General features: G+C 40.4%; 1 protein-coding gene and 1 non-coding gene across 2 annotated transcripts; both read right to left on the bottom strand.

Annotated features, from left to right (window-relative positions):
- Positions 1 to 162: 162 nt before the first annotated feature.
- Positions 163 to 20,601, bottom strand: PDIA3 (protein disulfide isomerase family A member 3). The gene is made up of 13 exons (XM_081548328.1): positions 20,330 to 20,601; positions 14,578 to 14,656; positions 12,669 to 12,786; positions 9,344 to 9,451; positions 6,926 to 7,055; positions 4,469 to 4,585; positions 4,198 to 4,323; positions 3,448 to 3,630; positions 2,502 to 2,610; positions 1,844 to 1,972; positions 1,234 to 1,313; positions 820 to 877; positions 163 to 602 (listed from the first exon to the last, which is right to left on the bottom strand). The coding sequence occupies exons 1-13, from the start codon at positions 20,494 to 20,496 to the stop codon at positions 489 to 491; spliced, it is 1,518 nt and encodes a 505-aa protein (XP_081404454.1). The 5' UTR covers positions 20,497 to 20,601; the 3' UTR covers positions 163 to 488.
- LOC145530631 (U6 spliceosomal RNA) lies at positions 13,744 to 13,851 on the bottom strand. Its single transcript, XR_014071948.1, has one exon. It is a non-coding gene; the product is annotated as a U6 spliceosomal RNA (small nuclear RNA).
- Positions 20,602 to 20,710: the final 109 nt, after the last annotated feature.

Below are 20,710 nucleotides of genomic sequence, written 5' to 3' on the forward strand. Positions count from 1 at the left end.
ATGAAAATCTAAAATATGGTTCTAGCTACGTTTCAAATGCTCAACAGGAATAGGTATTGGGCAATGAAGCTTACAGAACATTTCTATCATAGCAGAAAGTTCTACTGAACAGTGCTGGTCTAAAGAACCTCTGGTTCCCCACCTCATGGAGAAAAGACAGTATAAAGGGGGCGCATTTATTGTCACTGTTCCAAATGTACAAAAAAAATTAGAAAATAACCCCCCAACTCAATTCCCCCCACCCCCACAACATTCCCCCCCAACACAAATAATTTTTCCCAAAACCACAAACATAAACTGGTTCTGGTATTTTCATAAACAGTGCAGCTAAGAAACAGTTTAGAGAAAATTTAACAGGATTCAGATTATAACCATTCTGCCCTCTCAGCCCTGAGAGACAGTAATTCCATACGGGTCCCAGTCCTCCCCATTGGTTTTCCCATCTCTGGTGGAAAAGTCCTTTGACAAAGTGTGGTTTGGCTGCTGCTTTAGAGATCCTCCTGTGCCTTCTTCTTCTTCTTGGGTTTTTCTTCTTGAATTACAGGGGGGTTTGTAGCCTCTCGCTTTAGATAGCTAATAAAATCACTTAATTCACGGCCACCCTGAAAACAGAAAGATAACTCTGAAAATTAAACCTTTTAAAAAACTGTGGATTTTCTCCCCCCCCCCGAATAGGAAGCCTTTCGTATTTTAAAAAGCACATTGGCAACCACATATATTGACCATGAGAGTTGAGTTTCCAGTTATATAAACTCAGTTAAAGAACTGGATCTGTATGTGTGTGTCTGTATTTGTGGGGAGATGAGACAATGCACTTACTTCATATTTCTTTGGATTTTGCTTCTTGTTGGCTGGAGAGAAGTAGATGGTAGGAAAACTGGGAAAAGAAAAGAGTTGATGAATTTCAGATTTCAGAGTAACTCTAACATATACTTCCCTAATAACTGTTTCTAGGAATAACTTCTCTTCATGATTTCTAATCTGACCAGATACTATTGTCCATCAGTGATGAGGTTACATCCTATTAGAACACAGGAATATGAAAGCTCACAAGGTCTGGGGCAGTCATGAGGGCCCATGCTGCAGAAACTTTAAGCCAGGAAGGCACTGGTGGTTCTGTGTTCAATTGGAATATGAGGACTCTCCAAACCATGCCCAATACAGAAATGGTTTACAAGCTCACTTTTTCCTATTAATTGCCTAGACACTTTTACTAGTTTTTAATCTACTTACCCTCTGACTTCATATGGAGAAGGCACATCATTGGCTGTAGCATCCATCTTGGCTATGACAATATTTGGATCTTTTCTCAGCTATTAATAAAAAGGTTAGGTCTTTAAGTTTCAAGTTTTCAGTGACAGAGGGACACAGTCAATTTAGGACTTAAAACCATTAACAGCTGGATAGGTTTTGCTACTGAGATGGAAAGAGTAGTGATACTTTCACAAGTATCAAACTTCCCATAAACTCCCTTTTTCTCTCTTGGTTCCTACATATTAAGACTATATACAGACACTTGCAAAATTACCTGGCCTAAGTAAGACATCAGCTAAGACAAATGATTTAAGATGGAGGAATATAATGAATTCATATAAGCCATTACCAAATTCAGAAGCCAAGGTACTTTTAAGCATAATCTAGAACAAATCTGAGGAGTGGAAAGTTAAAGCAGGTATCTAAGGCACTAAGTAGGCTCAGAGTGCAGTCAGGAGACAGTACACATGAGATAGCTGAAAGAAAATCCACCAGTGCGTAAGTTCTGAACTAGTTAGGGTAACTATTAATCAATAGCCAATGCTAACTTCCAACTCAAATTCAACTTTATAATATAGTTCACACTTACCTTCTCTCCCAGTTCTTTATACTTAGGCTCCAGATTCTTACAGTGACCACACCAAGGAGCATAAAACTCAATCAGCACGTCTTTATTTTCATTATTCACTATTTCATCAAAATTCTCTGCTACCACTACCTGGAAAACACAGAAGATTCTCTAGTTGGTAAGGCCAGTTGAATACATTCATGAGCTGTATTTGTTTCTGGACTCAATCCCTCTCAAATTTGTTGTGTTGCCACTGAAAATACATTATTGAAACCCAACTTGCACTTACCAGGCTTTATTAAGATATTACCATTCCCCAGAAAGCAACTCACTCCCGTGTCTGTCACCTGTCAGACTAGTTCAAGAAGTCACAGGAAACAGACGCTACCCAGCTCTTCCTTAAAATCATCTTACAGCAACAATCTTAAAACTACTCTCAGGGGTTAGCTTGTTCTGTCCCCAAGAGTCACTGAGCCCTAATACAAGTATCAGAAAATTCTCTTGCCCCAATTAAGCATTATGAGCACTGCCAATGCTTAATTTATGATGAGAGAGGTAAGGACAAACAAAAACAGAATTCAATAGCCAACCTCGTCTTCACTTAGACCCAGCATTTTGGGAATAAAAACACGAGGAGAGGCAGCTGTGTAGAGGCTTGGGGACACTGTGAGCACCTCACCTTTACAGGCCCATCATTGCTCTCTGGGATAGGCTCAGACTTCAGGTATCTCTTCAGGTTGCCGTCAAAGTAATCCTGCAGGAATCTCTCAAGAGCCTTGCCATCACGCCTGATATTAGAAAGACAAGGATGAGCTTGTTAACATACTCCCACCAATGAGAGAACTAAAGGCAATTTTTTAGAATAGTTTCCACTTTAGCTTCGTTGTTTCTGTTTTAGCTTAAGTTTCAAGGCTAGGAAGTAACTGGAAGTTAAAAAAAAAAAGAGGGAGCCCTCATTTCTCAATATGCAGAACTACAGACTGAACAAGAAACCACCACCTTCTTGCAATTTCTAGTGTGTTCTTTGTGGATTAGAAAGGTCAGAGAAAGAACACATCGGTCCTTCTGGAAACTCAATTCTGCAAAAGAAGCAGGTCTTACTTTGTTGCTCTGGAGAACAGTGCCTATTTATGGTATCTTGTTTTACTGGCTTCACTCACAGGAAAATTTTCTCTTGTTTTAATCTCCCGAAGTCTCAGAAGGTAATGGTCAAAACTGTCTGGTTTTGTCTTAAGATGTCTCCAATTTCCTGAGCTTACTTTAGGCCAATGTGGTATTCTAAGAAAAAAAGACATTCTGTAGGGATGGGACGGGACTGGTTTGGTCTGAAATTACGTCAGTCTCAAAGAGGCTATCTAGTGTTCTCTATCTACTCTATTTAATGGCAGGGTGGAAACAGTCATGTACGAATTCCAAGCTGCCATCTTTTTTGCTTTTCAAAATTTATTAAGAATCATGATCCTTGAAATATCTATAACTAATTAATTGAGAAAAACAATAGTCATGGGTCTTAACCTAGCTTCACATTCCAATGTTCTTCTTTATACATCCTCAGTAGCGTCAAAGGCTTTTTAACGGTGTCTCTGCAGAATGAAATCCCAAACCCACGCTAACTTGTAACTCACGAGAACTCCTCCTGCATGACAAACTTCTCTCCTTTTGCGGTTCTGACAGCAACAACAGGAATCTCTCCAGTAGTGCTTTCCAAGCCAAAATCAGAAAGTTCATGGCTAAAGGTTTTGCGGCTAGCTACAGCAAAATGGAGTTTCTTTCCAGCATCCAGGAATTTCTTTGCCACCATCATCACTCTGTGGGAAAAAAGGGAGATTTATGCCAAGAGTACCACCACGATGGTAAAGCACTTCTGAAACCAAGAAGCAACAAAGCAGAAAGCAACATTTAACAGTCCCTGCAGCCCTCTGGAATCAGTCTGAACTTGTGCTCTTGTGCACTGATGTAGGATTTGGCATACTCCAATGTCTTACTGAACTTCACTGCCAAACTGGTGGTATCCAACCAAACAGTCCATTCCCACTGAATGTTGCAATATTATATAATATAAAATACTGCAGGCATTAATAACTAACCCAAAAAGAAAACCTCTAAGGATAAAGTGCACCGAGAGTCTCGATGGGCAACAAAGCACAATGTGTTAAAGGACATATTAGACGGCATTTGCATCTTTTCCGGGAGGGCAGGAATCAGCTGTGTCATAAGGCAAAGGAACACCTATGAAGGTATGCCCAATAGTTTTTGGAAATAGTTCATTTGTCTTTATAGCTTCAAATGATCACACATGGTAACAGGATAGTTAGAAGAAACTGTTTATGTACTGCGTAAACTTGTCTACAAAGGGGAAAAATTATTCTTATTACCTGTTTCTCCAGTAGTTGGAACCTTTAGCATTCTTTTCATAGTCCACATCATAGTAAGCGATAAGTAAATCCTTGCCCTGTAGTAAATCTTTATTGTCTTCTGTCATGTGAGGGCAGATACCAAAACTGAAATGACAGAATCCATTATCAAATTTGGCAGGTTTTTATCTATATTATGAAATTAAGTAACTGATAGTATGCTTAATAACTAAGACAAAAAAAACTAAAATGAAGCCAAGAAATGCCAAAAAAAGTATAAAGAGGTACTCACATGTTTTCCTGAATAAATCTTTTAATCTTCCCACTGGTCATTTTCTGTTCTGTATATGCCACAGTCCTGTCTTCAAACTTGTTTGTCAGATGGGAAGGACGAAACAAGGTGATACCCCTTTAAAAAAAAACAAAAACAAAACTTAGTAGGTACAGCAGAAGAACTATCTCCCATCTTTTATTATTTAAAGCTCAGACTGTCTACACTTGCTGCCACTTCTACCATCACCATTTAAGCACATAAGGACTTTTTTCTGGGACCACAGCCCTGGCAACATGATCCTCTCATCAATGCTAAGGAGCTAACCACTTTAACCTCAAGTGCAATAACTGGTTTTAATAAACCTAGGTTGGGAAGTTAGGAGACCTTAGTTCTAATTCTTGTGCTACCAACTAACTTCAAAGATCTTGGGCCAGGTATCAGTTTAATTCTTCTGGGCTTCAGCTTTTATATCAGTACAAAAGGGGGTTAGAGTAGACAATTTCCAAACCTTTAAAAACAATAGAAAAAAGTACCTAACTTACCCCAAAGCCCTAATACGTACAAATAACAGAAAGTAGAACTTGCTCTTATTGGAAGGTACCTTGCCCTGACACTCTCCCTGAAAATTCAACTTTCCCATACAGTAAGTAAATTACTTCAACAGAGAAAATATAGTTAAGATCCCTTCCAGTTATATAAATTCTATACGTATAATTCTATATGATTATAGATAATGTTTGGGTTGAGTTCATTAGAAATTTTTTGGTTCTAGATTTCTCTATCCCAGTAAACCCAGTTTACATAATTTTCCCTTGCTGGGACTACTTTGCCTCTCTCCCTAAGCCAAGTTTTCCTCATTCCACTGAACATTTGAAGGAAATTCTTTTACTTTCTAGCCTTTTATTCAGCTAACACCGAACCTCAATTTGGTTGAGTCACAGATTTACATCTAATACAAACATTCCCAGAAAATATCACTATTCTAACCATTAATATTTTGCCTCTTGCTTTTGCTTCTCCTTCATTCATTCCTCCTCTCCATACCATACACACCCATATACAGTTATATCACTTGTTTGGGGCTAGGTGTCAGCACCTTTAAGTCCTTATAGCCCCCTCTCAACTCTTCCAACATTAACTATGAACTTTATGTCAATTTTAAAACACAGGCATTTTCATAGCATACAGGGAAACTAGCGAAAAAGGACCTAATACAAACATGCTGGGCAACCAAGAATCTAAATCTAAGACTTTTATTTTTTAAAGCAGAGTTACCAGTTTCAGAGCAGCTACTGTCAAAAAATTGCAATCAGTTCCAGATGTGATCTTTAATGATGATATGGCATTGGGGTACACATGAAGGCCTTAGGACACCCTTCTTATAAGGTCTTCTAAATAAGACTTCTGATCAGAGGCTGATCGCCTCTTTTAATGGCAAGTGTGAGAGGTGGACACGGTGAACAAATCTAAGGTTAACAAGCTGATATGCGGTGTGCTTAATGAGCAGTAGTGCCTCATGGCTAAGCCCAACAGACCTTCTAGCTGTTAGAAGCTAACAGACCTTCTAGCTGCAAAGGTTCCACCCTAGTTCTGCCATGTGTAGCATGTAAAGCTTAACCTCCTTGTGCGTCACCCTTAGACTCTCTTGACTGCCTTGCCATCCGTCCCCTTCAAACCTCCACTATATGAGTGCCAGTGACTTTTCCTCTGAAACACAAAATTCATCACATTACCCTCTAGCTCAAAGACTTTCAATGGCTCTCAAATGTCTAAAAGATAAAATCTACATTTTTCTGTATGGCACTTAGGTCTTCTCTAATTTGGTCTCTGCTGACCTCTCCAACCTTACCTTTCATGATGACCTCATCTATGAACGATACTCCAGCAGTAATACAGGTTCCAATACGCCTAGGTTATTTCACATCTCGAGGCCTTCCCTCCTGCTGCTCTATGCTCTACATGGAATAATCTTTATCCCCACCATAACCTGCCCAGAAAAATTTATTTTTCAAGATACACCTCAAGAGTCACTTTCTCTACGATTTTTTTTTTTTCTGATACTACTCCCGATCCCTCCTATGTACTTCTGGTACTCTGCCCAATTTCTATCACAATATCTATAATGCTGACACTTGTATTTTTAAATATATTTACTATCTCCTGCTACTAGATGCCCCTCAAGGGCAGCAACAGTTTCTAGAACTTAGCTTACTGCCTAATATGTGCTCAATAAAGCTTTTGGAAAAACTAGGCTTAAAAACCACGAGTTCAGGCCAGTCCAGTGGTTAGGATTCCACCTTCCAATCCAGGGAGCTCGGTTCGATCCCTGATCAGGAAACTAAGATCCCATATGCCATGAGGCATGGCCAAAAGATTAAAAATAATCTTAAAAAAATAAAAAATAAAAACACCAGTTCACATAATAGTACTTGGTCAAGGTGCATATCTACAAGGGCATTCAACTCAGTTACTTACTCTCCATCATCATCGTATTTGTTCACCAGAGATTCAATATTGGTGTGTGCAAACCGGTAGTTATCCCTCAAGTTGCTGGCTGCTTTCAGAAACTCAGAGTGAGCTTCACTGAATAAATCCTTGAAAAAACCTATACAGAAAATGTCAAACACAAGGAAGAAACAGTAAGTGCTGAGACATATTCAAAACTTTAAAACTCCTCTCTTCTTCAAAGCCTTTATTATGGATAAGCAAAACAAGATAGGAAAGAGGATCAGTTTTGCTTTGCCATGACTACTGAGGATATTTGACAAAATATTTAGGATAAGAATTCTTTCTCTACCCTTAAAAAAAAAACATTCTTGAGGAAGCTGAGGGAGAGAATTTGTCAGGGTTCAAGTCTTAATTCTAGTTTTTCACAGTTGAAAATTTTGAGCATATTGCTTAACTCTTTAGAGCTTCAGGGACTATTTTAGGTGTCAGAGGAGTAAATAAGGCAGTATGTCAAAATAAAATGTAAATTAATTCACCATATTTTTTCTATTTGTCTTTTATCTTTAGAACTTCAAATCTAGTAAAGTGTTTATTAAATGTCTACTTATGGTTAACTCCTTGTAAAAAAATACAGACTCAGGGCTTCCCAGGTGGCAAAGAGATAAAGAATCCACCTACAACGTAGGGGACATGGGTTCGATCCTTGGGCCAGGAAGATCCCACATGCCGCAGAGCGGCTAGGCCTGTACAACACAATTACTGAGCCTGCGCTCTGGAGCCTGAGAACTGTAACTACTAAAGCCTGAGTGCCCTAGACTCCATGCTCTGCAGCAAGAGAAGACACTGCAATGAGAAGTCCTTGCACCTCAACCAGAGAGTACCCCCTGCAACTAGAGAAAAAACTAGAGAAAAGTCTGCATAGCAACAAAGACGGAGAACAACCTAAATAAATAAAACACACACACATACACAGAATGAATAAAATCTGGATAAGAAGTGACTTTTAGTCAAACTTAAATGATAAACCATCCTCTACTGCCAAAAAGTCAGTTTTATTTTAATAACGAGGAGATTAAGAGAAGCACAAGACTGTACGTTTAAATTTGTTTTTAACTCAAATGTATTATACAGTAACATTTAAAACAAAACAAAGAACACTCAAGATGCAGAACGTGTTTAATTGGCTCAAGTTATTTTTAAAAAAAAAGCCATATGACCCAGCAATCCCACTGCTGGGCATATACACCGAGGAAACCAGAATTGAAAGAGACGCGTGTACCCCAATGTTCATCGCAGCACTGTTTGCAATAGCCAGGACATGGAAGCAACCTAGATGTCCATCAGCAGACGAATGGATAAGGAAGCTGTGGTACATATACACAATGGAATATTACTCAGCCATTAAAAAAAATACATTTGAATCGGTTCTACTGAGATGGATGAAACTGGAGCCCATTATACAGAGTGAAGTAAGCCAGAAAGAAAAACAACAATACAGTATACTAATGCATATATATGGAATTTGAAAGATGGTAACGATAACCCTATATGCGAGACAGAATAAGAGACACAGATGCATGGAACAATTTTATGGACTCTGAGGGAGAAGGTGAGGGTGGGACGTTCTGGGAGAACAGCATTGAAACATGTATATTATCATATGTGAAACAGAACACCATTCCATGTTCAATGCATGAGACAAGGGCTCAGGGCCGGGGCAATGGGATGACCCAGAGGGATGGGATGGGATGGGATGGGATGGGATGGGATGGGATGGGATGGGATGGGATGGGATGGGATGGGGAGGGAGGTGGGCGGGGGTCCAGGAAGGGGAAGACATGTAAACCCATGGCTGATTCATGTCAATGTATGGCAAAAACTATTACAATATTGTAAAGTAATTAGCCCCCAACTAAAATAAATACATTTATAAAAAAATAAAATAAAATAAAATGAAATATTTCAAATTTTAAATCAAAAAAAAAAAAAATGGGATATAACACCTGAAAAAGCAAAGATTGCCGTAAGAATACACACAGATGCCAGCAATTCAATTAAATTGTAAATTCTTCTACAGCTGTGAAAATAGCAGCTACAGAGGTTTATCATTTACCTATAGCCTCCCCCTTTAAAACCCCATTCTCAGTCATATTATTATTTGAGTTAAATGTCAGGAGTTTAAGAAGTAATAGGAAAAACTAAAGCTATTCCTATTTTAGTTCTTTGACATTAAATCTTTACATCTGTAAGAATACCAAGCCACTCAAATAAAAAAACGCTTTTCCCCCATATTACATTAATAATATTGCTGACCTAGTTCTGCGAGTTGTCTTTTAACTGCCCACAAGGTTTCCTAAACAGTTTTAACTTGATTGTTTACTCAGATTTAGAGGACTTTTGAAACCATGTTGATGATTTTGTGGCACAATCAAACTTGCTACTTACCCACCACAGAAGCATCTTTATCACTAATGAACTTTTCAAATTCTTCCTCAGTCTTGAGAGGAATTGAAGCTGGTCCAGCCTGTTTCTTCAGATGGCTGACAATTCCATCTTAAAAGACAAGATGAAAGATTATAGCAACACAGATTTATAATTTTTGAAAGGTAACCAACCATTCACATGATTTAAAGTTGGACAAGTTAAAAAACATACACAATGATGTTTTCTTCCTGTCCCTAGTTACCCAATTTCCTCCCTATAGGATAACATGTCAGTTTTTTATATATCCCTCCAGACATATTTTCTCTGCTCCTCTAAAGGCAGCATACACATATGCTGTTCTGTATTTTGTTTTTGTCATTTAACACAATTTAGAGATAATTAAGTCAATAAACATAAAGAATTATCTCAATCTTCTTTATTGCCACATAGTATTTCACTGTATGGATGTAACATAATTTATTTAACCAGCCACAATTGATGAACGTTTGTTTCCAATTTCTTGCTGCCATGATACTGCCATAAACAACCTTGTATTAATGTTCTTTTACACATGATTGAGTGTATCTGTAGGCTAACTTCCTAAAAGTGGATTCACTGGGTCAAAAGGAGTACATACATTTATAACTGTTTAACTGGCTCCCAAAGAGACTTGTACTTATTTTATCCCTACCAGTAATGTAGTAAAGTGTTTACAACAACATAAATGATGCCCTTGTGCATGCTGTTCTCTGCCTCAGTCTTTCAGATAACCACTTGGCTTCCTTCCTCACTTCCTCCTTTAGGTCTTCACTCAAAATGTCATCTTCTGGTGGTAGAGTGGTTAAGAATCCACCTGCCAATGCAGGGGACAAGGGTTTGGTTCCGTGTCTGGGAAGATCCCACATGCTGAGGAGCAACTAAGCCCATGCACCACAACTACTAAAGCCTGCAGGCTTGAGGGCCAAGAGCCGCAGCTACTGAGCCGCAGCTACTGAGCCCCTGCGCTTGCGCGCCGAGAAGGCCGTGCACTATGCACCCCAGCAATAGGTAGAAAAACCCTGTGTGCAGCAACCAGAAGGCAAAGGAATACATTCTAAAAATAGGTACATTGAATCAGGTAACAATTGTTTGGCCTGCAAGAGGGCAGTAATTACTATATCACCATATAAATTATTATAAAGAACTTTACCTCAGGGGTATGATAAAAAGTGTTACTTTTCTCCCTGAGTATTTAAAATTCTGAAAGGTATAATGGGAGTGCTGAGCAACCAGTTTATTACTGATCTCCCGGAGCTTACAATATAAGTAAATCTCCAATTGCTGCTAAATCACTTCAGTCGTGTCCAACTCTGTGCGACCCCAACTAAATCCCTAAATAAGCAAGCAATTTAAACTATCAGATAGTGGGACTTTCCTGGTAGTGCAGTGGGTATGACTCGGGCTCCCAATGCAGGGAGTTTGATCCCTGGTTGGGGAACTAGATCCCGCATGCATCCTGAAACTCAGAAGTCCATGAGTTGCAACTAAGATCCAGCACAGGTAACAAATTAATTCAACTAGAAAGAGAATTTGGCGGGGTGTGGCATACTGCCCAGTTTGTGGAATCTTAGTTCCCCGACCAGGGATTAAACCCAGGTCCCAGCAGTGAAAGCACCAGTGTACCACCAGGGAATTCCCTGGGTAGTAAAATTTAAGCCAGGATCTGAATGACAAAAAGAACCAAGTCATGCAAACATGGGGGAAGATCATTTCAGACTGTGAACACAACCAGGACAAAAGTCCTAAAGTGAAACAGTCTTGAGGTGATGTTCGAGTTAGGCAGGTGCCACGTTATGTAGAGCTTTGTGTACAAGTAACAATCATACATGCTGAAAAAATTCCACGTCACCTAAAATGCCCAAACTGAGCGAACCTTCCTCTTAGCTTTTCATCATACAAAGGTAAAACATGGCCAGTTAATTGTTAAGACTCAAGATAAAACTGTCCAAAATATATTTTCTCATCCATTATGGGCCCTACCAATAGGGCCAGACCACTCACCTCCCAAACCTCTCCTGTCATCCTTGCTAATTATATTCCAGCCACAAGGTCCTTCTGTCCCTTGAACACATCAAGCTCAGTGATGTCTTAGAGTCTTTTTGCACTTGTTTTCCCCCTGCCTGGAAAGCTCTGGTCCACATATTCTCATGGCTAGCTCCTTCCTAGAATTCAGCTCAAAGGTTACCTCCCTAATGTGGTACTCCCACCCCAAATCACTATCACATCATACAGTTTTACTTTTCTCCTTTTTAATGTTCTTATAGCTAACTGAATTTATCTTATCCATATAGATTGATGTGTATAATAATATAGCATACACACTTTTTACATTGTGGTAAAATATACGTAGCATAAAATTTGCCATCTTAACCATTTTAAAGTATATAGTTCTGTGGCATCAAGTACGTTCACACCGTTGTTCAACTCCAGACTGCAGAAATGAATTGCTTTCATCTTGCAAAACTGAAACTATATTCATTATAAACAACTCCCCACCAGCCTTGTGAAGCACATTCTACTTTGTCTCTATGAAACTGACTACTCAAGGAATTTCAATCAAGTGGAATGACATAGTATTTGTCTTTTTGTGACTGGCTTATCTCACTTAGCATGTCTTCAAGGTTCACCCACGTCACAGCACATCAGAACTAACTTTTTAAGGTTGAATATTCCATTGTATTATATACAATTTATATATAATTCTTCCAAACTCTCCTTTTAATTCTTTTAAGTATATACTCAGAAGTGGAACTGGTGGATCATACAGTAATTCTATTTTTATTTTTTTAGGAACCGCTGTGCTGTTTTCAATAGTGGCTGCATGCACCACTTTATGTCAAGTTCACAACAACATTGCACAAGAGTTCCAATTTTGCCACATCCTTGCCAACACTTGTTCTTTTCTGTTTTAGTAGTAGTTCTCCTAATGGATGTGACATGCTTATCTACATATGTATATTTTTAAAGCTGTGTGCCCAGAATGTAAGCATCACAAGAGTGAGAACCGTGGCTGCTTTATTCATCAATAAATTCTGGGCACCATACTAGAGTATCCATCACAGAGTCAGTACTCAATAAATATTTGTCAAATAAAAAAATGCCTGGTAAACCTTATAGATCAACCTCAAGTATTTTCTGTATTACTTACATAATCTGTTCAGTTAGAGAAGTCTTTTGTCAAGTGTCCAAATTGACCTCTTAGATGAGGAATTTTTAAGTATGTTGTATAGAAAATGTCATGTTTCCACTACCAAGAACAGAGGACCCAAACAGTTTTAGTTTCCAAAACGTAATTCAGATTCCTTACCAGCAGTCCTGGGCCCGTCATAGGCACCTGATTCTTCACCATCTCTAAATATCTTCAGGGTTGGATATCCACTCACTCCATACTTATTACAGGTGTTTGTGTTGGCAGTACAATCCACCTAAAGATGAAAATACATGAACCATTTGTTATCCAAAAGTCTGCTGCAGGCTTTTCCCACATTCCCAAAACGTAAAGAGTGGTCAAATCAAAATATCAAGCAATTCTTTACACACATCCCACAGAACACTAGATTTTAAAGGCACACTGGTGCTGGTCTGGCTACATCAGAACCACCTAATAAGAACTCTAAAATTTAGATTCCTGGGCCTCATACAAAATGCACAAATGACTACTTAAATTCTACCCTGGGAGTCTATATTGTCTAAAGCAATGTTTTCTACCCTTTCCCCATCCCTCAGAATATGTGAGAGATAAATTACCTAAATTAGTAATAGTGGCTTACTTTGGTAATGATTATCATCAATGGGATGTATGGATTGATATATAACCATCAGGTGGGGTATAATTTGATTTAACAAGTCACAAATGGTTACTAGCAAAGGTATTGATATTTAAACAAGCTCCCTGAGCTAGTCTGAATCTGGGCTAAACTATGACAAGACAGACAGATCTAGTGAGACCTACCAGGAAGATGAAAAACAATTTTCCATCTATTTAGCTACTTATTCCAAGCAAAGTAAAGCAGCCAGCACTTTGCATGTATTACCTCATTTAATCTACACAAGATTCTGAGGAATGATCTCAACGCCTTAACATAAACTGAAGTTCAGAAAAGTAATGTATCTACAGTTACACAGGCTACAGGTACAGGAGGCAGGAACAAAATCATGACAGAAACACTTTTTCTAATTTATTTTTTATTGAAGGATAACTGCTTTACAGAATTTTGCTGTTTTCTGTCAAACCTCAACATGAATCAGCCATAGGTATACATATAGCCCCTCTCTTTTGAACCTCCCTCCCATCTCCCTACCCATCCCACCCCTCTAGGTTGATACAGAGCCCCTGTTTGAGTTTCCTGAGCCATACAGCAAATTCCTGTTGGCTATCTATATTACATGTGGTAATGTAAGAAAAAAACGGGTGTCATCCTTGTGCAGGGGCCATGCTAATCTTCTCTGTATCATTCCAATTTTAGTATATGTACTGTCGAAGCGAGCACTGAACTCTTTTTTCTATGGCAAGTTGCCATAGAACATCAGGATTAAAAGCAGCTTTCAGGAATTCCCTGGTCTTCCAGCAGCTAAGGGTCCATGCTCCCAATGCTGGAGGCCTGGGTTCGATCCCTTGTCAGGGAACTAGATCCCACATGCGGCAACTAAAACCCAGTGCAGCCAAAGAAATAAATTAAAAAAAAAAATCAGTTTTCAAAAACAGTCCTATATAGGTATGAACTATTTACTTGAGGCTGGTAAGATATGAACTTTTAGACTGGAGCAACTAGGAGTTTGCGACACAACAATGACAAAATTCTGGAAGCATTACTTTGACTGTAAAAGCAAATACTAAGTTTACAGTTGACCAGTTACTCACTTACCATCCTCTTGTCATCTTCCTATTCCAATCACTGTGACTATCGTATAGTAATTTAGGGAACTCATTTACTCAATGATAATTTTCCTCTAACCTTGTCTACTGTAATTTTACATTCCATATTTGCCCCTTAATTCTTATTTACCATATATCTTACTTTTTTCTTACGCCAGTATTTCCCTTAGTTTCACTTTTAATCTTTCAAACCCATAATCAATAGTCAGTTGTGTATTTGCCCAGAACCTTGTTTTCTCTCTTCTTAGCAATTATGAACAAAGAAAATCAATGTTAATTGTTAACCAACTACTATTTAAAATACTTTGTTTCCTTTAATGAAAAATTCGCCTATACTCACCTTTGCTAATGGGACTATTCCTTTTAATCTGGTAGCTGCAGCTTCATACTCTGGGGCAAGCTTTTTGCAGTGTCCACACCTATGTAAATATATTAAGAAAAAGCTTATATATCCTATAGGTTTGTTAAATTTTGTTTCTCTAGGAAGGACTTCAAATTATACTATTACTTTTGACTAATAGCTGCTTCCAAAAGAAAATACATCACCTGAACAACATCCACTACTGATAAGCTTAATCAGATCTCTCAGAAGTAAAGGTACTATTATCTCAAGCCTGTGATCTACTCTATAGGACTGGCTCAGTCCAGAATAGCATCTATCTTCTCAATTAAAAGTGCAATGGGGGTAGGGGGACAAACTGGGAGTCTGGAAGTAACATACACACAATACTATATGGTAAACAAGGGCTTACTGTATAGCCCAGGGAACTATATTCAATATCTTGTAATAACCTATAATGGGGACGAATCTAAATGATGTACCTACAAAGCAAGCCTGATTTTTATGGCTACACAGTTCACCTGACTATAACAGCTGACGAGGATAAAGCATTATGTCAATTAGAGTATTTTCCCAGACGGCCATCATTAACACCTGCTCCTCTGCCCAGAAGCCCTACCAATCCCTTAGGCACACTGTACTTGCAATGTGGGGAGGAGTACATCAGTACACAGCTAGCACCACTATATATCATCTCTTCAAAAATCAACAGGTTGCAGAGGGATCCCTTAGAGAAGGTGCGTAGTTCTTTGACCTCCCCACAGACAGCAAAAATAGAAAACAAGGAAGAAATTTGAGCTGATATATTTCATAGCCAAAAGTCACATTTTATTTAGTAATGGATGAATAAGTAACCCTGAAACATTTTGCCCCCCAAAACTTGTTTAAAATAAAATAATTTATATTTTCAAGGTCTGTAGAAGTCCTACTCAAAAATAATTAGAAAGCTGATATAGAAAAAAAGAGTAATATTAAAAAAAACTATAACATTAGATGTTGTTTAGGGTTGCTGAAGAATTGATGCTTTTGAACTGTGGTGTTGGAGAAGACTCTTGAGAGTCCCTTGGACTGCAAGGAGATCAAACCAGTGAATCCTAAAGGACATCAACCCTTCACTGGAAGGGCTGATGCTGAAGTTCCAATACTTTGGCCACCTGATGCGAAGAACTGACTCCCTGGAAAAGACTCTGATGCTGGGAAAGATTGAAGGTAGGAGAAGGGGACGACAGAGGATGAGATGGTTGGATGGCATCACCAACTCAATGGACATGAGTTTGAGGAAGCTCCGGGAGTTGGTGAAGGACAGGGAAGCCTGGCATGTAGTCCATGGGGTTGCAAAGAATCAGACATGACTGAGTGACTGAACTGAACTAGGGTCACAGACATATTTACTCAAAGTATAGAAGAACCAAATGATAAAAACCAAATTCAGGACAAGGAAGTGATTAACATGGGGAAAGGGCACACAAGGGACTTCAACTGTACTTGCTTTATTTTTTAGACGGGGCTGCTGCTGCTGCTAAGTCGCTTCAGTCGTGTCTGACTCTGTGCGACCCCATAGACGGCAGCCCATCAGGCTCCGCCGTCCCTGGGATTCTCCAGGCAAGAATACTGGAGTGGATTGCCATTTCCTTCTCCAGTGCATGAAAGGGAAAAGTGAAAGTGAAGTCGCTCAGTCGTGTCTGACTCTTAGCGACCCCATGGACGGGGCAGGTGGTGAATTAGTGGTATTCCTTATACTGTATTTCACAGATGCACATTTTACTGCATCAGAACATCAGAAACTGGGATATGTCTTGCGATCACATCATGGTTTCAGTGGTAGCATTTCTCTCTTTGTGAGACATAAAAAATGTTATTACTCATTATATCCTCTGTATTCTGTAATATATTAAAAAATTCATGCACGTGGGTTGTAACAAAAATACACAAATTCCAACTGATTTAATAACATAACCAAATTAGCTGAGAAATCTAGGCTTCTGGGAACATAATATGGGTGTAAAGGTTAAAAGTGAATGTGTATTAAAGAACTGATCTGGGTCTTAAAGATTTAAGGCTTCATACAGGACAGGATAGGGTATTTTAGAGAAGGGAATAGTAGAGGCAAAGTAAAATTACTAGTAAGAATGATTCATTCAAGAGAACTATGAAGGGCTTTTTTTTGATGAGACAATAAACGTGTTACATGTATCAACAGATTTCTGTTGAATACATATGTAGTAATTGTTCAAAAAGACTGAGGCAACAGATTTATGAATACTTTTTTTTTTTTTTTTTACCTGCACTATAAGCACTTTATGAATACTTTGACTTGAGCTACCTTTAAACATCTGAAGAGAAAAAAATAGTATAAAATAATTAGGCCAGACCAGTGGGTCTCACCACAGATGCATCTACAAAATACCAATTAAGCATTAAAAAAAAAAAAACCCAAAACCCTGTGCTGAGGCACCACTCTGGGACTTACTGAATGATTCCTCTGGGAATCCAGGAGATAATCAGAGGGACTGGGCTGGGAGCGAAAACTACTGCCTTAAGCACCGCTACTATCCACAATATCATCAAATACCCAGCAGGAGGACCTGTCTGACAACTTCCAGTGGAGGAGACTGCCTCTTTAAAATTCATCAGGAATGGAATTCAGGTGGATTTTGAAGGTGATCATCAAGTTTTACCACTACTTCTTTCACCTACTACTGGATAATACTAAAACACAAATAATCCCATTCACCTTCAGGGATGCTACCTAGCAACTAATCCAGGTAGTTTAAATTAGGAATCCCAACATATATTCACCCAACAATCATTACTTCATGACTGCAATGTGCCATATGCTATTTTAGCTTTTGACAGAAGAAAAACTGATATAGTCCTAACCCTGTAGAAACACCAGTCTGGCAGGGGTGATAGATAGTATTATTAGGTCCTAATAGAGGGAGCAACCAGTTAGTGGCCCAGAGAAGGAAGAAGTTAACTATGGAGCTAAATCTTATTGAAAAGACCAAATGGGGGTGGGAGAGGGGGAGGGAATTCCGAAGACAGAAATCAGTAAGTGTAAGAAAAATATTAACTATCCACTTTACACTATCCACAGAGGCTTTTTCTAGATCTATAAACACAGTATCAAGTATCATTATTACTACTGCCCCAGACAGGGCACAAACCTACAACACATGCAGATGCTGAAGACTTAAAACTTCACACTGACCAGTAATTTTCAGAAATTATCACATTTAAACAGTTCTATTTATTCCCACAGAAATTCAGATACTCCCATTCTTCCAAATTACATAGATGGTGACTCCATAATGGAAATATTAGGCTACAGAATCAGCTGCAAAGAAATCTGTCACTTTCACTTATAAAACGAAAGTGGAAATAACACCCTAAGACAAATGAGAAAAACAACTTGCTCAAAACAGGTCCATTTTACTCTTAACAAGGATTCTTTAACTGTTCCTATCTCACGTGTAACAAGAGTACAAAGGAATAATAGCAGCTGGAAAATATTTCCAGCTAAGATACTAATAAATAAAAATAGCTGAATGTGAAGAAATAAGGACATCATCAACAGGAGACTTCCTTGATTCCAAATTACTCATTCAGCAAACTGATCCTTCCTGCAGGCATTATGGAGGATGACTCTTTACCTTCCAGACCAGTTAAAAGGTTACACCACAGCAGAGGTCCACCCAACTTTAGGGACAGTTTAGTGCACGATGGACTGTGCAGTTCTTAGGGAAGCACATGCAGCAATTTAAAGTAGCATGTGCATGCATGCTGGGTCTCTTCAGTCATGTCCCACTCTTTGCAACTCCATGGACTGTAGCCCACCAGTCTACTCTGTCCAAAGGATTCTCCAGGCAAGAATACTGGAGTGGGTTGCCATGTCCTCCTCCAGGGGATCTTCCTGACCCAGGGATCGAACCGGAGGCTCTCATATCTCCTGCAATGGCAGGCCGGTTCTTTACCACTAGCGCTCCCAGGGAAGCCCTTAAATAGCACAGAACACCTCAATTGTAAAAATAAAAATCTGCTTTAAACTAACAGTCTGATCGCCCACAATTCTCCAGCAATTCACTTCACATTGAGCCCTGTAGTCATAGAGGCACCTCCCAGTTTTGATACAGCTCCATACAGCCATTCTAATTACAGGAACAACCCCTCAAAGTCAACAGCATTGTTATGTGATTGGGACCAGTTGTTTCTGAGAGAATGTGAGTTCTAGAGATGTATAAAGACCACCTATGACGTGTAATCCGGAGAAGGCAATGGCACCCCACTCCAGTACTCTTGCCTGGAAAATCCCATGGATGGAGGAGCCTGGTAGGCTACAGTCCATGGGGTCGCTAAGAGTCGGACAGACTGAGCTACTTCACTTTCACTTTTCCCTTTCATGCACTGGAGAAGGAAATGGCAACCCACTCCAGTATTCTTGCCTGGAGAATCCCAGGGACGGCAGAGCCTGGTGGGCTGCCGTCTATGGGGTCGCACAGAGTCGGACACGACTGAAGCGACTTAGCAGCAGTAGCAGCATGACGTGTAATCAGTACTGCCAGTTAGTCATGGGAATGCCCTAGATGCAAAGTCTATCAGAAGTTGAAAATGTGTTGCTAAGCACACCCTTCTGGTTCAGGCGGTCTTCATTACAGGACTTCTAGTGTACCCTCAAGTTGGCAGAGCCCCTGTAGAGTGAAGACCAGAGTTACTGACAGAAGTAAATGCAAATTATCCACTAACTTTCTTTTACTTAGACTTCTGAATACAAATAGTTTTTAATTAAGGGTCACTGTGGCAGGAGAAAAATTAAGTACTGTAATTAGCATGGTTATATTGAGACGTCCCCAGCATTAAGATAATCATTGTTTGCTATGCTAAATATCTTGGGGTTAAAAAAAAAAGCCAACATTCAGGTTTCCTGGGCCAGAAATTCTATTTGCTTTCTCCCCACCCCCACCCCCAGTCAGCTGTATCCTAAGGAACTTACATCCTAGTTAAGTCACCCTTAAGTGGAGTATTTCTCCAACACTGCTTACTTTCTCATTGGGGTCTTCTTTGGCATTTTCCAGAAATCCTAATTGAAACTGACCATTTAGACAGCTTCTGGTGGAATTAATCTGTTCCTCTACTCTTTCTAACTGAATTCTGCTGGTGCTGAGAAGTATCAGTTAAACGAAGAAAGCGTGCACCAGGAGATGGACAAAATAACTGCCTGCCTTAAGAAAGCACAAATGACCATTCTGCAGCCACTTGAGTCACCTTGGCTAGAAACCAACGGCTGCCTGGGGCAAGAAGAAAGGAAGTACCCTGGGGGCCCAGGGCCTCTGCATTTGGTGAAACGTTAGGTTCCAATATAAGGCCTCGCTAAGCCTAGTCTGTAAAATGGAAACAGTAGCACTGACTCACGCAGAAACTCTAAAGATACCATCGAAGCTGGGGGGGTGGGGGTGGGGATGGTTAAACCCTCTGCAAATAGGAAGTGCCGCAGGAGCACCGAGGTAAGAATGTGGCCCTGCGTGAGAGGGGCCTTCGCGTTGTCCTTCTCGGCTCTCGCTTCCAGGAGGATCAGCACCGACTTCTCCGCTCTCGGCGAGGCAGCTCGGGTCTCCGTGGGCGGAAAACCTGCCGGCCGCAGCTGGGCTCTCCGGAATGATAGAAGGCGCCGGCGCTGCGTAGGCCCAACCGTTCCCGCGCCTTCGCCCCCTGCCCACCCGGCCGCCCCTCTCCCGCCCCGGCTGAGTGGCCTCACCAGGGAGCGAAGAACTCGACGAGCATGAGGCCCGAAGAGCCCGTGTCGGTGATGCGACTCTCGAAGTTGTCGTCCGTGAGTTCCAGCACATCGGAAGCAGCAGCGAGGCTGGCCGCGGCGAGGAGCAGCGTCAGGCCCGGGAACAGCGCTAGGCGGCCGAGGCCCATGGCGACGAGGTAAGGCTGCGGGGGCAGCCAGGAGGGTCGGGGCTCGGCGGGGACTGCGTAGACCGTGCCGGCGACCACGCACCCTCAGCCTGCGATCGCGCGTCTGGCCCAGGCGGACCTGCAGCCGGAGGTCCCAACCCCCCAGCCCGGCTCGGGCCGCAGTGTGGCAGCCGCCGATTGGCTGTGCGGCGCCTGCGTCGGGCGGGCGGGACCA

This window comes from Giraffa tippelskirchi, chromosome 12 (assembly GCF_054371585.1).
Source record: "Giraffa tippelskirchi isolate mGirTip1 chromosome 12, T2T-mGirTip1v1.2.pri, whole genome shotgun sequence".
NCBI lineage: Eukaryota > Metazoa > Chordata > Mammalia > Artiodactyla > Giraffidae > Giraffa > Giraffa tippelskirchi.

What these genes read in the sequence shown, in the direction of transcription:
- PDIA3 (XM_081548328.1), bottom strand. Translation starts at nt 20,496, where the DNA reads ATGGGCCTCGGCCGCCTAGCGCTGTTCCCGGGCCTGACGCTGCTCCTC. An exon ending in TAAAGATGCTTCTGTGGTGG is followed by an intron (nt 7,056 to 9,343) that starts GTAAGTAGCAAG and finishes TTTTCTGTATAG; the next exon opens with GTTTTTTCAAGGATTTATTC. An exon ending in GTCATGCAGGAGGAGTTCTC is followed by an intron (nt 2,611 to 3,447) that starts GTGAGTTACAAG and finishes TTCTAATATCAG; the next exon opens with GCGTGATGGCAAGGCTCTTG.